This window comes from Pseudophryne corroboree, chromosome 4 (genome assembly GCF_028390025.1).
Source record: "Pseudophryne corroboree isolate aPseCor3 chromosome 4, aPseCor3.hap2, whole genome shotgun sequence".
NCBI classification, from domain to species: domain Eukaryota; kingdom Metazoa; phylum Chordata; class Amphibia; order Anura; family Myobatrachidae; genus Pseudophryne; species Pseudophryne corroboree.
The window spans coordinates 635364199-635377757 of NC_086447.1; the positions used below are offsets into that span (position 1 = coordinate 635364199).

The 13559-nt window shown below is 43.5% G+C and overlaps 1 protein-coding gene and 1 pseudogene across 1 annotated transcript in view; one reads left to right on the forward strand and one right to left on the reverse strand.

Moving 5' to 3' along the window:
• TIAM2 (TIAM Rac1 associated GEF 2) overlaps positions 1–13559 on the reverse strand; it is a 1049207-nt gene that overhangs the window by 491196 nt on the left and 544452 nt on the right. The window contains exons 10-11 of the mRNA XM_063917712.1: positions 7015–7161; positions 6369–6440 (exon numbers count right to left, since the gene is read on the reverse strand). Of these exons, the coding sequence (XP_063773782.1) occupies positions 6369–6440; positions 7015–7161 (219 nt within the window). The remainder of the gene's footprint in view (positions 1–6368; positions 6441–7014; positions 7162–13559) is intronic.
• On the forward strand, positions 10881–10999 carry LOC134912146 (5S ribosomal RNA; annotated as a pseudogene).

A 13559-nucleotide genomic window follows, 5' to 3' on the forward strand; every position in this document is an offset into this window, starting at 1 on the left:
TATCAACGACATCCGTAAAATTATCCTGTCGGGCATTCATCTCTGCTGCCAGGGTGTTTACCCTCTGAATATTTGAGGGATCCTGCCCTTGCTGAATGTCTGCCACCAATTGCATTTGTGCAGCTGAAAAGAAAATTAGAAATTAGAATACACATTCATACATATGTTTAAAGGTTCACAATTTGTTATACAATTACTCAGACAGGGATGTAGAAACTGCGGGCTGCTGCAATTCCACCTCGTCGTCCGACTCATCCTGTAAGAGATCCGGCCAGAAGCAGGGACCAATCCCTGACGCGAATCCGCTGCTGGTCCGTGGCACCTCTGTTTGCAAAAGAAAAAACACAAAAAAAATGTTAATAAACAACACAAAAATGGTGACACTCCCCCCCAAAAAAAATAATAATAATAATTATATATTAACATCCTCCATCCTGTGGTGCCGCTGCTCCAGGAGCTTCACTGGTCCTCAATTCTGGAGACTGTTCTTGGGTATGGCTGGATGCGTCTGCACGGCTGTCATCAAACCCTAGAAAAGTCTCGTCGGTTAACGCTGTTGACTCAAACAGTTCAGGTGATGGGTCCACAAGGGTACTGTCTTCTTGAGGCTCTTGTGCGACAGTCTCTGAGCTCCTGGAGGTTAGATCACGAGCTGGGGATGCCCTGCGCGCAGGTGATGTAGTTTGGAGCCCAGGTGGTGGTGTGGGCGCTGACTATGTCTGGTGCGCAGGTGATGGTCTGCGCACTGACGATGTCTGGCACGCAGGTGACGTTCTGCACGCTGATGATGTCTGGTGCGCAGGTGATGCTCTGCACGCTGACGATGTCTGGCGCGCAGTTGATGGTCTGCGCACTGCCGATGTCTGGCACGCAGGTGATGGTCTGCGCGCTGATGTCTGGTGCGCAGGTGATGGTCTACGCGCTGCTGATGCCTGCCGCGCAGGTGATGGTCTGCACACTGGCGATGTCCGGGGCGCAGGTGATGGTCTGTGTGCTGGTGATGTCTGCGCGCAGGTGATGTCCTCTGGGCAGGCGTGTCTAGGGGAAAGAACAAACATATTAGCAAATAAAAACAAAAATGTTTAGTACAGCTCATCTGAATGTATTCTTACCATCACACCTCCTTTTAGACTGCTGCACTCCCGCCGTCTTCCGTCTTCTGGGCGGTTCTTCCTCCTCGGGAAAGCCAACAGGACAGGTGGAGTACACACCTCCACGAACTCCTTGGACCATGACAGGGTTCATGCACCTTATAACTTCCTCCCAGGAAAGCCACTTCAAATTGAGAGCCGGACCACCTCCGGTTGCTGTCTCATGTCAGCGCTGAATGCCCATCTTTTTCTTGGTCTGTCTACGGCAATCACTGTACCGCTTCATGCAGTTTCTTGGTGCTCCGGCGGTATCCAGATACTGCAGTGACTTGTCTCGCGATGGCATCCCAGATGTTTCTCTTCGTCTTTGCTGCTGTTGTCTGTGCCCTTGGTCCATACAGAACGTCGTAGGACCTGTCTACGCCATCCACTAGGGCACAGTTTTCCGCCTCGGTGTATCTGGGTCCACGCAGATTCTTCCGTCCTGTGTCTTCACCAGTGGCTTTCTCCTCCGACTGATCCTCTGGCTGTCTTCTTGCCTTTTAGGGATAAAAAACATGCAATTAATACTAACACAATGATCTGTATGTCCCTAGTAGTGTGTCAGTGTCCCTGGCAGTGCGCAAAGATACCTGTAGGTGTGCCTGGCAGTGCGCAAACTAGCCCATGGGTGTGTCAAGTTGGATGCTATTGTGTCTGCAGGTGTTGAGAGTAATTACGTGTCTAGGCCTTTTCTTTTCTTGCTCCTTTCCGGTTGGTCCCTTGATGACGGCGGCTGATCGCTGGATGCCTGTTCGGCCATCTCCTCCTCCTGGGTTGGCTCCCACTCCTCGTTGCTGTCCAGCGATTCTGAGGGGTGGGGGGGAGGGGGGGATCAGGGGCGCTGGTCCCTGGACATCCCTGGTGTAAAAAGAAAAAGTATTTTTACATATGTACCCCAAAAATATGTACCCCACATTACATAATTACATGCATCCCCACATGTCATGCTGCTTGGGATCCCAGTGCTCAAACAGGACCAAGCACACATTAGCACATAAAAAAACATGAAAAACCACGCCCAATATGCCATAAAGCAAGTAAATGTGCCAGCAGCATGACATGTTGGGGTGCAGCAGTGCTAAAGCATGACCATACTGCTAAAAAAAATCATGAAAAACCTACCAAAAAGCCATTAGATACACCCCAACATGTCATGCTGCTCTGACCCCAGTGCTGAAACAGGACCAAACACACATTAGCACATTAAAAAAACATGAAAAGCCACGCCCAAACTGCCCAAAAGCAGGTAAATGTGCCAGCAGCATGACATGTTGAGGTGCAGCAGTGCTGAAACATGACCAAACTGCTAAAAAAAAACACCATGAAAAAACTACAAAAAAGCCATTAGAGACACCCCAACATGTCATGCTGCTGGGACCCCAGTGCTCAAGCATGACCAAACACATTAGCACATATATTAAAAAAAAAAAAACCTCACCCAAACAAGCCAAAAAGCCAGTAAATGCATCCCTGCACCCCAACATGTCATGCTGGTAGTACACCAGTGTTAAAGCATGACCAAAAAAACATTTTCTGCAAATAAAAAAAAACTTGAAAAACTACCCCCAAACACAAAACTCCAAAATATACATGCAGCAATACAAGCAGGACCTGCAGCAATACAAACAGGACCTACAGTATATACACACACCTGTACACCTATACATACCCCAAACACCCCAAAGCAGCACCAAATGTACACCACGTGGCACCACATGTACACCTCATGACACACAAAAAAACATGAAAAGCCTCACCCAAACAAGCCAAAAAGCCAGTAAATGCATCCCTGCACCCCAACATGTCATGCTGGTAGAACACCAGGGTTAAAGCATGACGAAAAAACATTTTCTGCAAATAAAAAAAAAACTTGAAAAGTTACCCCCAAACACAAAACTCCAAAAACAAAAAACATGCAGCAATACAAGCAGGACCTGCAGCATTACAAACAGGACCAATATACACACACCTGTACACATATACATACCCCAAACACACCAAAGAAACGCCACATGTACACCTCATGGCACCCCTCCACCACCCAAACATTACATACTGCACTCATACCTCATCCAAAACAGTAGCCAAGCACTCAGAACAACACCCATACACTACACAAACACCTACATGCAACGTCAGACCACATGTGGTACTTACCTACAAATGTCGATTTCACTCCAAAAATGACTCTCCTCCGGGGTGACTGAAGTCTTCTGTCCGTCCTGAATTAAAGTCTGCTGGGTGTACAAACGATACCACAGCAAAAACAACCAAATTGATCACTCTGCACCTCCTCACTCCGCTCTGCAGGTTCACAAAATGGCTGCAGAGCACGCAGCAAACAAGCACTATATAGGACTCCAAACGGCGGGAACTATATAGGACTCCAAACGGCGGGAAGTCGAATTCAGACTGCCCACTATTCAACGATTGGTCCGTTTTTCGACAGAGGGAGTGTTGAATCTATTTTTAATTGAATATGTCGAATTCATGGTCCCGGGTGGAGGGTTTCGGCTGTCGAATAGTGTTGAATTCAAAAACTGACGAATTCACGCCGGAATTCGACTTCAATTGAATATACCCCGATATCTTTATCTTGCTTTTCATAACAGTTATATATTAATGTCTTGATTTATTTCATTTGTTACTAACCCAAGATGCTTTTATCATACATCTATTGTTGATCTAGTTTTGACCAATGTATGCATTTAAACAGATTACTTCTATTCTATAGACTTCAGTCTTGGTAACTTTTTTTTTTTTTTTTTTATTGCTTTCTTATTATTTTTTATTTGGTATAGCATCACAAGCTGGATATACGCATCTATAAACTAAGTTTTTGGCAATACTGTTTCAGATACACGTATCTGCTAAACATTTAGGCATTGATGAACTTTGCTGCGATTATCCAGACTTCTAATTGCTACAGTTACAATTTGGGTCTTCTATGGCTCTATAGTTATGCTTTTTCTCTTTCTCTCAAGCCGCATCACGTATTGTTAACGTTATGTTAACTAGGCAACAGGGGGCACCAGAATGTGCATCGTGCTATACACGATGACATCATTAATTGTGCGCCACAGCCGTGAAGCGGACATCGCACGGCGGCCGGAGCTGCACATGGGTGAGGGCTATAAGGTGAGCACATTTTACCTGTATTCTTTACCTTGACGACAATTTTCTTTATAAAATCGAAACGTTGATTTCATACCTGGCCGGTGTTTGAGCCTTATTGAACAAGCTGGGAGTGCCGCACGCCACACATGCATATTACTCTTCGGACACGTGAAGGCACCGAGCGTCATTAGCCTCTATTGCAGTGAGTGCCGGACCATTTGCTTTAAATATATATATATATATATATTTTTATATATATATATATATATATATATATATATATATATATATAGTTTGAACAAAAACTGCGGCACTCGTGGTCTTAGAAAAAATTTGTATTGGAAAGTTTACATAGCGCACCCGTCAATCATTCTGAGGGCACCGGGGCATGTCAGCAACGGAGGGAGTGCCAGGCTTCAGGATATTGTATATATATATATATATATATACATACTGACGACAATTTTTAATGAAATTGAAACGTTGACACATTCATACGGAGTCTGACCGTTTATTCACCAGTATCTACAATGCTGTGAGTGCCGCCTGATATCATTGCATATTTGTCTTCATCGTGGCTGCGAGGGCACCGGGCGCAGTATAAATTGTTTATTGGAGTGCCGGACATTGTTTGTATATTTATATATATATATATATATATATATACACACATACACACACGCAGCTTGTTTTTATAACCATATAGACAGTCCATATACATGATGGTACTCACAGTCATGCCACACACCTAATGTGACAGCATTTGATGGGCGCTGGGTCTTATTGTTAAATAGCTGCAGCAGGCACCACAGCATGCTTGGTTGTGAGGGGAGGCGGAGCTGTCAGTGGTGACTGATGGCCTGGGCTTTGTGAAAGCTTATGGGGGAGCTGCTGCGGCACAGCAGCTCCCCCGGCGGCCATGTTTCTTTTGTTTTTATTGAGCTTCTGCGCGTGCGCAGAAGCTCTCAGTTAACGCTGCCGGATCGGAGCTGAGCTCCGATCGCGGCAGAGGCCTGGAGGTGGGGTGATGGGTGGCTGTTGAGGAGACAACGGGACCGGCCAACCAGGATCTGGTATGGCGTCCCGGTGGCCCAGTCCACCCCTGACTAAATGCTTGCATGTAATGTCTGTCTGATTGCATGTGTATATGTGAGTATATGTGAGTGCAGGGATGAAGCTAGTCTTTCTGTCCCCCAGGCAAAGACTCATCACTACTACTGGATAGTAGTCGCTGTCTATTAATATGATTGCCATATACTACAGACAGCATTAGTGACTGCTATATACTATACAGCATTAGTGACTGCTATATAATACAGACAGTATTAGTGACTGCCATATACCACAGATAGCATTAGTGAACCCTGATATATTACTACAGACAGCTTTAGTTACCACCATATACTACATAGAGCATTAGTGACTGCCATATACCATGCACAGCATTAGTGACTGCCCTATACTACAGACATTAGTGACCACTATATACTACAGGAACCGTGAAACTCCTAACTACAGTACATTCCTCAGTCGCATTTAAAAAAAATCCCATTAAATCATTAACCCCTTACCCCCCACTTATATTTAGAATTACTTATCATAAACTACACCCAACCAACCCCCTCCTCCCATATCCTAACTTACCAGGTAGAGATCTCTTCTGTTGAACCTGTTTCTCTCCTGTTACAGCCACACAGTAAGCAGCTGCCTGTCCGACAGGTCCTGCTGAGGTTGATGCTTACTGTGAGGAGGTTGGAGGGGCCATGCAGACAGACAGGGGAGACAGGGGATATGCAGCCCTAATGCTGCAGAGTATGGCCCTTAGGAGATGATAACTGGATGCTCTCCAGCATCACAATTGAGGCAGCTGCAACTCCAGATCCCTTGCTGGTGCCCTCTGTCACCTGGGATACATGCCCCATCTGAGTACCCCCCTTTCCCCTGTATATACTGTAATTCAACAACGCAAGAAAATCTAGAATACTCGACACTGCATTCTACATGATTATCAGTAAGTTTTCAGCCACAGTCTGATATATTACAATTGTGGGGGGTTTTTACATTGTAAATAATAGTAATGAACAATTTCATATCATATACTGATTTATATAGGTTTACCTCATTGGAGTTGCTCAAATTGGGTGGTGCCTGTGTCCCAGCACCTGATTGGCTTCCATTGGTATCAAAAATCTAAACAAAAGAATGGTTAAAAAATAAATAAAGGTACATTGCTCAGTGCATTGTCGTAATCGTGTGTACACAGTAGGCTCAGACATGTATACAGCATATGCTACAACATTTGGATACTCCCCTTATTTATGTGCTACCCCTCATGTAAGAAGATGTAAGATGATTGGAATCATCATAGGGATTCCTACTGTTAGCTGCAGCTAGGGAAAAATACATACAGTATGCTGTTCTAGAGCAGTCAGACACCACTGCTCTCAGCATGGGAGGACTTAATCTGTTCATTTCTTAGCTTATGATAGTGCTTCATTCAATTTTATTGCATATGATTGGACATAGACCACCAATTCTGTGAGCTGCTGTTTTAATCATTTAATGATGAGATGATCTGGATTACAGAACTTTTCATTTTCCTACATGGAGAAAGAATATGAAGCTGTTGGCTTGTGTAAACGGGACTAGCCCTTTTGTATCATATGGATATTGTTAGCAGTAGTTGTGGTTATAAACCACAACATAATGTACCTGTACATAAAAAAAAAATGATGTCAGTATTTAGCTATCTAGTTTATGGTACCTGAGTTATTGAAGGTCTTTTTTCTTTGCCCCTCCTTGCCAGGGTATCCAGTCCTTTAAGGGAAGAAAATAAACTCTTCTTAATCTGCAGTTTTTGTGTGAGAGAAAATGTCCGTTTGCGCAAAGCAGACTCATCCCGGGAGCAGATCTATAGAAAGCGGAGAACACAATAAAAAATATATCACTTAATATTAAGCAGGCAATATTTTCACCATCTTTTGGGATGTATACAGTTATAAATCGTACATAATCTGTTAGCCACAGCAAACATATTAAAAGAAAACAATAAAAGTAAACAATAAAATGTAATTACATACTGTACAGTCATTTACTTCTTTCATACTATTCATATTGTTACAGGAATATTGTACAGTGATGTACAACTGTCTCGCTGCAGCCCCTTCAACAGTTTTACTAATGTCCCTGGCTTGACACTAAAGCTAAGAAGGTTATCCACTACTGCAAACATGTCTGCCAACTTTTCTATGTAGAAGATAATCCATGAGTAAATTAATAATACATTGTACACTCCCCTTCCTGTTAATAACACCGCAAGGCAGTAGAATCTCCAAGCTACCAAGTAGAGATTAGCCAACAATTACAGTGTACTGTAGAGATTTCATGTTTTATGGTGTCATTTTGTATCTTTACTGATTGAGTTTGATCTTGAGAGATTTACCCAGAATTCTCTCAATCATTTTGTTGGTTCTGTACTTCTCCCTTATTTTACGCCAATGCCAGAATACAATTACTTGATACTGTTGTCATTCAAGACCAATTTATATTGCAGATTGCAAAATGTATCAATTCAGCCTTTCACTGAATGGTGAAGAGAAAGCAGGTTGTATCACTTGAATTTCTCAACTCTGAATATGATTTGCGTGACATTTCACCTCAACTTTACTAATCTCTGCAATTATGACATGTTCATTAAGGTTTGACAATCTTTGAAATTCAGTACATGTAGCGAGAACTGCAGAATGCAATGCAAATGCTGATGGATTTCTTTGGGCTTCTTCTCTGGTCTTGTGACCTTTTTGGGAGGGTGGTGCCTTCTGGTGAGCCACAGAGGCATCAGTTATCTTAGCTCCCATCTTAACAGAACTTCTGCCCTCACCAATCCTTTACATTCTGGGGGTGTATAATGCTGAGTACACACTAGGACAGCGGATCGGCCATCCAGCTGATCTGCCGACCTATCTGACAATTGGTTAATACCCGTGAACAAGCTTACTGTGAAACGTACGTTGGGGGAGGTGGACGTGGTCACGGTGAGCGCGCTCACGTGACCAGCAGACCGGCAGGAGGGGAGACCAGGCGAGCCGCAGAGATACACAGCTCGTCTAACCGAGCTGTCAGCGGCATTCAGCAAGCAGGACACAGACGCCAGGCGGCTATAAGTATAATTTTTTATATCCTGCATATTTCTCGTCTCCCGCTCTCCAGCCACGCACATATGTAATTTAACAGCATGTGCATTGGTCTCTCTTTTTTCGGCAAATTTATGCCACTTATTTAAGGCATTATTCATTGTATATAAAACGCTTTTCTACTTTCTAAGTCAGTGGTGGCCAACCTGTGGCTCTTGAGCCGCATGTGGCTCTTTCTTTATTCAAATGTGGCTCCCAACACTCTAAATCATGTGACCACAATAGATACAGAAACCGATGCACTCCAGCCAGACATGCAGCAGCACTACAGGGACTGAAAACTGAAGGAGTCGGATACTAGAGGCGAGACAACCACAAGCAAACAGAGGACACATTCGGGACTGCTGCAATGGCACGAGTTGATGGGGGAGCTGTAGTGATACATGAGGGTGGGCTAGAGTGACACATGGCAGAGCTGGCTGGAGAGACACAGGAGGCTCCTGGCAGGAGTGACGTAGGAGGGTGCTGGAAGTAGTGACACAGGAGAGCTGGCTGGAGTGACATAGGAAGGTGATAGTAGGAGTGACACATGGGAGAGCTGGCTGGAGTGACATATGAGTGTGGTAGCAGGAGTGACACATGGGGGAACTGGCTGGAGAGACAGGAATGTGCAGGAAGTAGTGACACATGGGAGAGCTGGCTGGAGTGATAGGAGGGTGCTGGAAGTAGTGACACATGGGAGAGCTGGCTGTAGTGACATAGGTGGGTGGTAGCAGGAGTGACACATGGGAGAGCTGGCTGGAGTGACAAAGGAGTGTGGTAGCAGGAGTGACACATGGGGGAGCTTGTTGGAGTGATATAGGAGGGTGGTAGCAGGAGTGACACATGGGGGAGCTGTCGCTGGAGTGATATAGGAGGATGGTAGAAGGAGTGACACATGGGGGAGCTGGCTGGAGTGACAGGAGGGTGCTGGAAGTAGTGACACATGGGAGAGCTGGCTTGAGTGACAGGAGGGTGTTGGCTGGAGTAACACATGGGAGAGCTAGCAGGAGTGACACGGGGGAGCTGGCTGGAGTGACATAGGTTGCTAGCAGGAATGAAACATGAGGTAGCTGGCTGTAGTGACAGGAGGTTGCTGGCTGGAGTGACACATGGGGAGCTGGTTGGAGTGACACAGCAGGGTCTTGGCAGTAGTGACACATGAGAGAGCTGGCTGGAGTGACATGAGGGAGCTGGCTGGAATGACATAGGAGGGTTCTAGCAGGAGTGACACATGGGGGAGCGGGCTGGAGTGACAGGAGGGTGCTGGCTGGAGTGACACATGGGGGAGCTGAAGTTTATTATGTGAATCTGGCTTTTTCAATAATTTTTTGTGGAAGTGGCTTTTTCAATGAATCTGGCCTTAAAAAATATATATTTTATGTCTTTCTGGCTTTTTCTGTGTATTTTATACCAGGGGTGTGGTCTAGCAGGCACAAGGCCACATTCCATTTTTGCATGTGTGCCATCGGCTTGATGTCGGCTCTTTGACGTACCTAACAAGGGTTTTTTGGCTCTTTGTCACTGACTGGTTGGCCACCCCTGTTCTAAGTGTTATCAACACACAGTTTAATTTTTTGATACACTTTTTTTGACACATTTCGTGTCACTTTGTGGCTGACACATTATATTTAGTAACAATTTGTCATTCTCTAAAGCTGTAGTAATTATAGTACAGGTGTCGTCACTCCCTTATCCCTGTATAATTAGCACTGTTTCTTTATACAGGTCTCAAATACAGGCATAGAATCAAGGTATACACACTTGCTATTTTAGCACAAATGATATTTGGCATGTCACAATTCTGATTGATTTATTGTGGACACACAGTGTATACATGACCATTTGTTTCCTTACTGAGAGTATAACAGCTCAACAAGATTGTTATTAAGACAGCATGTGGCATTTCAGGCTCTAATGAATTAGTTAGCCTTAGTGTGGATAACAGAGATTGCGTCTCTGGAAATATATTCCCTATCTACCTATCCACTTCTGCTAATCTGTCTGTTCAAGCTGACGAATATGTTTTCTAGTGCATTTCCATTTCCAGCCCTATACTTTCTGTGAAGGTGGAGGGGGAGGATGGTGGATTCATCTAGATCATTATAGTTTCAGCTTTTATTACATTACATTATTTGAAACATATTCGTGATTCAATGTTCATTAATCTTGTTGGCATGTCATCAGTATAACAAGGGTCCATTCTTGCCCTAAAAAACTAATTTGAATGATGTTGCACAGCACAAAAATAGCAACATACAGACGGCTCCATTTGGCAAACCGGCTGACCATATGATTTAAACCTTCGTATACCTACACATTTGGAATACAATTTGGTGCAATGATGGTCAAACATATGTCTCTTTTCTAAGAGATCATTTGCCCATTCTAACAACCAGGTTTTTGGTATACTTAACAGCTGCATACCAGCTGCAGGTTTTTGCCTCATCAAACCTAAATCTACTACCATACCACACCGTACATGCCCAATCTCGTCCGATCTTGGAAGCAATACTGTGTTGGGCCTGGTCAGTACTTAGGTGGTTGACCACTAAGGAATACCTGGTGTTGTAGGTTTTTCTTGATGGCAATACTCTGGCTATTGCACTAACCCTTAAAAATCAATACCTGGCGGGCAATTTTTGGTTTTGCCGCAATCTAACGCCGTCTCTTTGCCTTATATATATGTTTTCACCTATATATTCACAGTCTTAATTCCAAACCAATGTTTCACTTTGTTTAATCATATTTTTAAACAACAATTTTGTGTGTACTTTTATTTTATTTAAAAATAATTAAAGGTTACGTTTTAATATCTACCTCATTATGCATAATCTCAATCACAATTGTTTCCAAGAGTGAGTGCTCCCAACAAGGGTCACTTTTTCTTTCTCTCCTCTCTTTATTACCTATGTAATAGACCCATGGGAGCACCATCGATAATCACCCTTTTTTCTACCTACAAAAGAACTTTTTTTGTTCAATGGTAGATGGTGATAAATTCCGGAAGTTTTTCCGGTTGGTCGGTTTTCTTGGAAAAACATACAAATTATTTTTTCATTCAACATCACCTTGTCCTGTGCGGCATCCTTAATCCAATTACCTATTGCAAATTGGTTAATTGCATACACACTTAGCAATCGTCAGCCTGATGTATTATGTCTGAGGTCACAACTGGTGAGGCATTTACATGTGCCCACCCAGTTGTGATGTAAGTCACCGGTGGCCTCTGTAGCAAGTGATCGTGCTCTCTGAAGACCACCTATACAAACAGCATGATGTGCCGATATATCGGTTATTGGCTGTGCTGCACTGATATGCCTGTGAACAACGTTGGTCAAAGACATATCGCTGGTACACACCCACCGACAAGCCCACGACTGAACACCGGATATATATTGGCCAGTGTGTACCCAGCTTAAGTCTAGCAAGTCATTTACATAAACTTGGATTCTCCTGTATGACCTTGGCTATCCATAATGATCAACCTGGCTCTCTGACTCTTACTATGGACAGTCCTTATTCTCAGACCCCAGCATCTACTTCAGATCCTATGGACTCTATTATCTTGAATCTTGATCATTATTGTAATCCTGCTCACTAATTTCACCACTGTTCCTCGCAACTGGAATACTTCCCTCAACTGAATTTAGGAGGACTTAAGTATCCTCATCCCAATACCGTATCAACTCTAACAGCGTGCCCACTGCAAACATTGTGACTCTCATTATATTGTATAATATACAATGTATTATTTAAAGGTGCAATTTATTTTAGTTTTTCCTTTTTATGGATAGCAAATAATTAGGACATATCTCAAATAGATCAGGTAAACCTACACATACTGTAGGAGAAGCAGACATTTTGACTATCAATTTAAAAGGTACCAATGACCTAAGTGAGCCAATGCCTGCCTAGTATTCACGAGGACCGATATCTTCAAGAGTTACTGCTGACTAGTGGATCCTCATGATTAAAGAGCTCACAAAATAGTAAATGTAAGTGGTCCACGAAATGTCATATTTGATTTAGTATCATTCATATTAGATATGTCCTCATACTGTACATTATTGCTGTAGTTGCTCCAAACACCCCCTCTTGGTTTGTCAGGTCCCGTGCAAGTCTGCTAGTGACAGGTGTCTTCTTTGCGTCTTTTACCTAAAAATGCATCTTAGTTACAATGCAATGTGACAATGATGCACCAGCAGACTCTGCTGATTAACTTGATATGTGACACTTATATATCTGTATATGAATGTGTCTCATTTTAGTCACATTGCACTGTGACTAAAGCTGGCCACACACGGAGCGATGTGTGTGGCCGATGCAACGGAGCGTCTGAGGGAAAACATATCGGGCGGTCCCTACACATGGGGCAATCCAGTGCACAACTGCCCACTATGCTCGCCCTCCTACACATAGTGCTGCATGGGATCGTCCACCTGCATTGCTGATCTTTTGAACATACAGAAATATCAGTGATGAGACCTGCGCAAACAACATCATCCCACACACAAAATTATATAGATGCTATATTGTGCCACGTGTGGGAGCTTTAAGACACATTATTGTGTAAAAAGATGCCCAGCGCTAGCAAGGTTGCACAGGGGACCTGACGGGTCAGTTGTGCCAGGCGTCTTGCGTCATATGGCGTATTGAGGCTAGTTGTATAAGGACACATCTGTAGGGGCCATATTGCTTATCTTATCAGAAGTAATATTAAGCAGCAATAGCAAAGCCTAGTCAGATTGCACTCAAAATTCTGAGTGGACTGTAAGAACATCAGTACTTTTCGTGTCACTATTAAATAGCCATGGCATTGTTTTTATATAGGTTGCAATATTACTAAAATGCCTCAGTAAACACACCTTGTTCATATTTAATATTGTTATTCTCTGATTACAGGGTAAATTTACGGGCAGTACGGTCGGTGTAATGGTTAGCATTACTGCCTCACAGCACTGAGGTAATGGGGTTTGTATTTTCTCCCCGTACTTGCGTGGGTTTCCTCTGGGTACTCCGGTTTCTTTCTAAAAGCTGTCATTACCCTGCGTGGCGGAGACCCGAGGAACGGAGGTAAGTACATATGAAAATTCGGTAAAAACCCTGAAAACTGATTTATTTATTTTTACTGGAA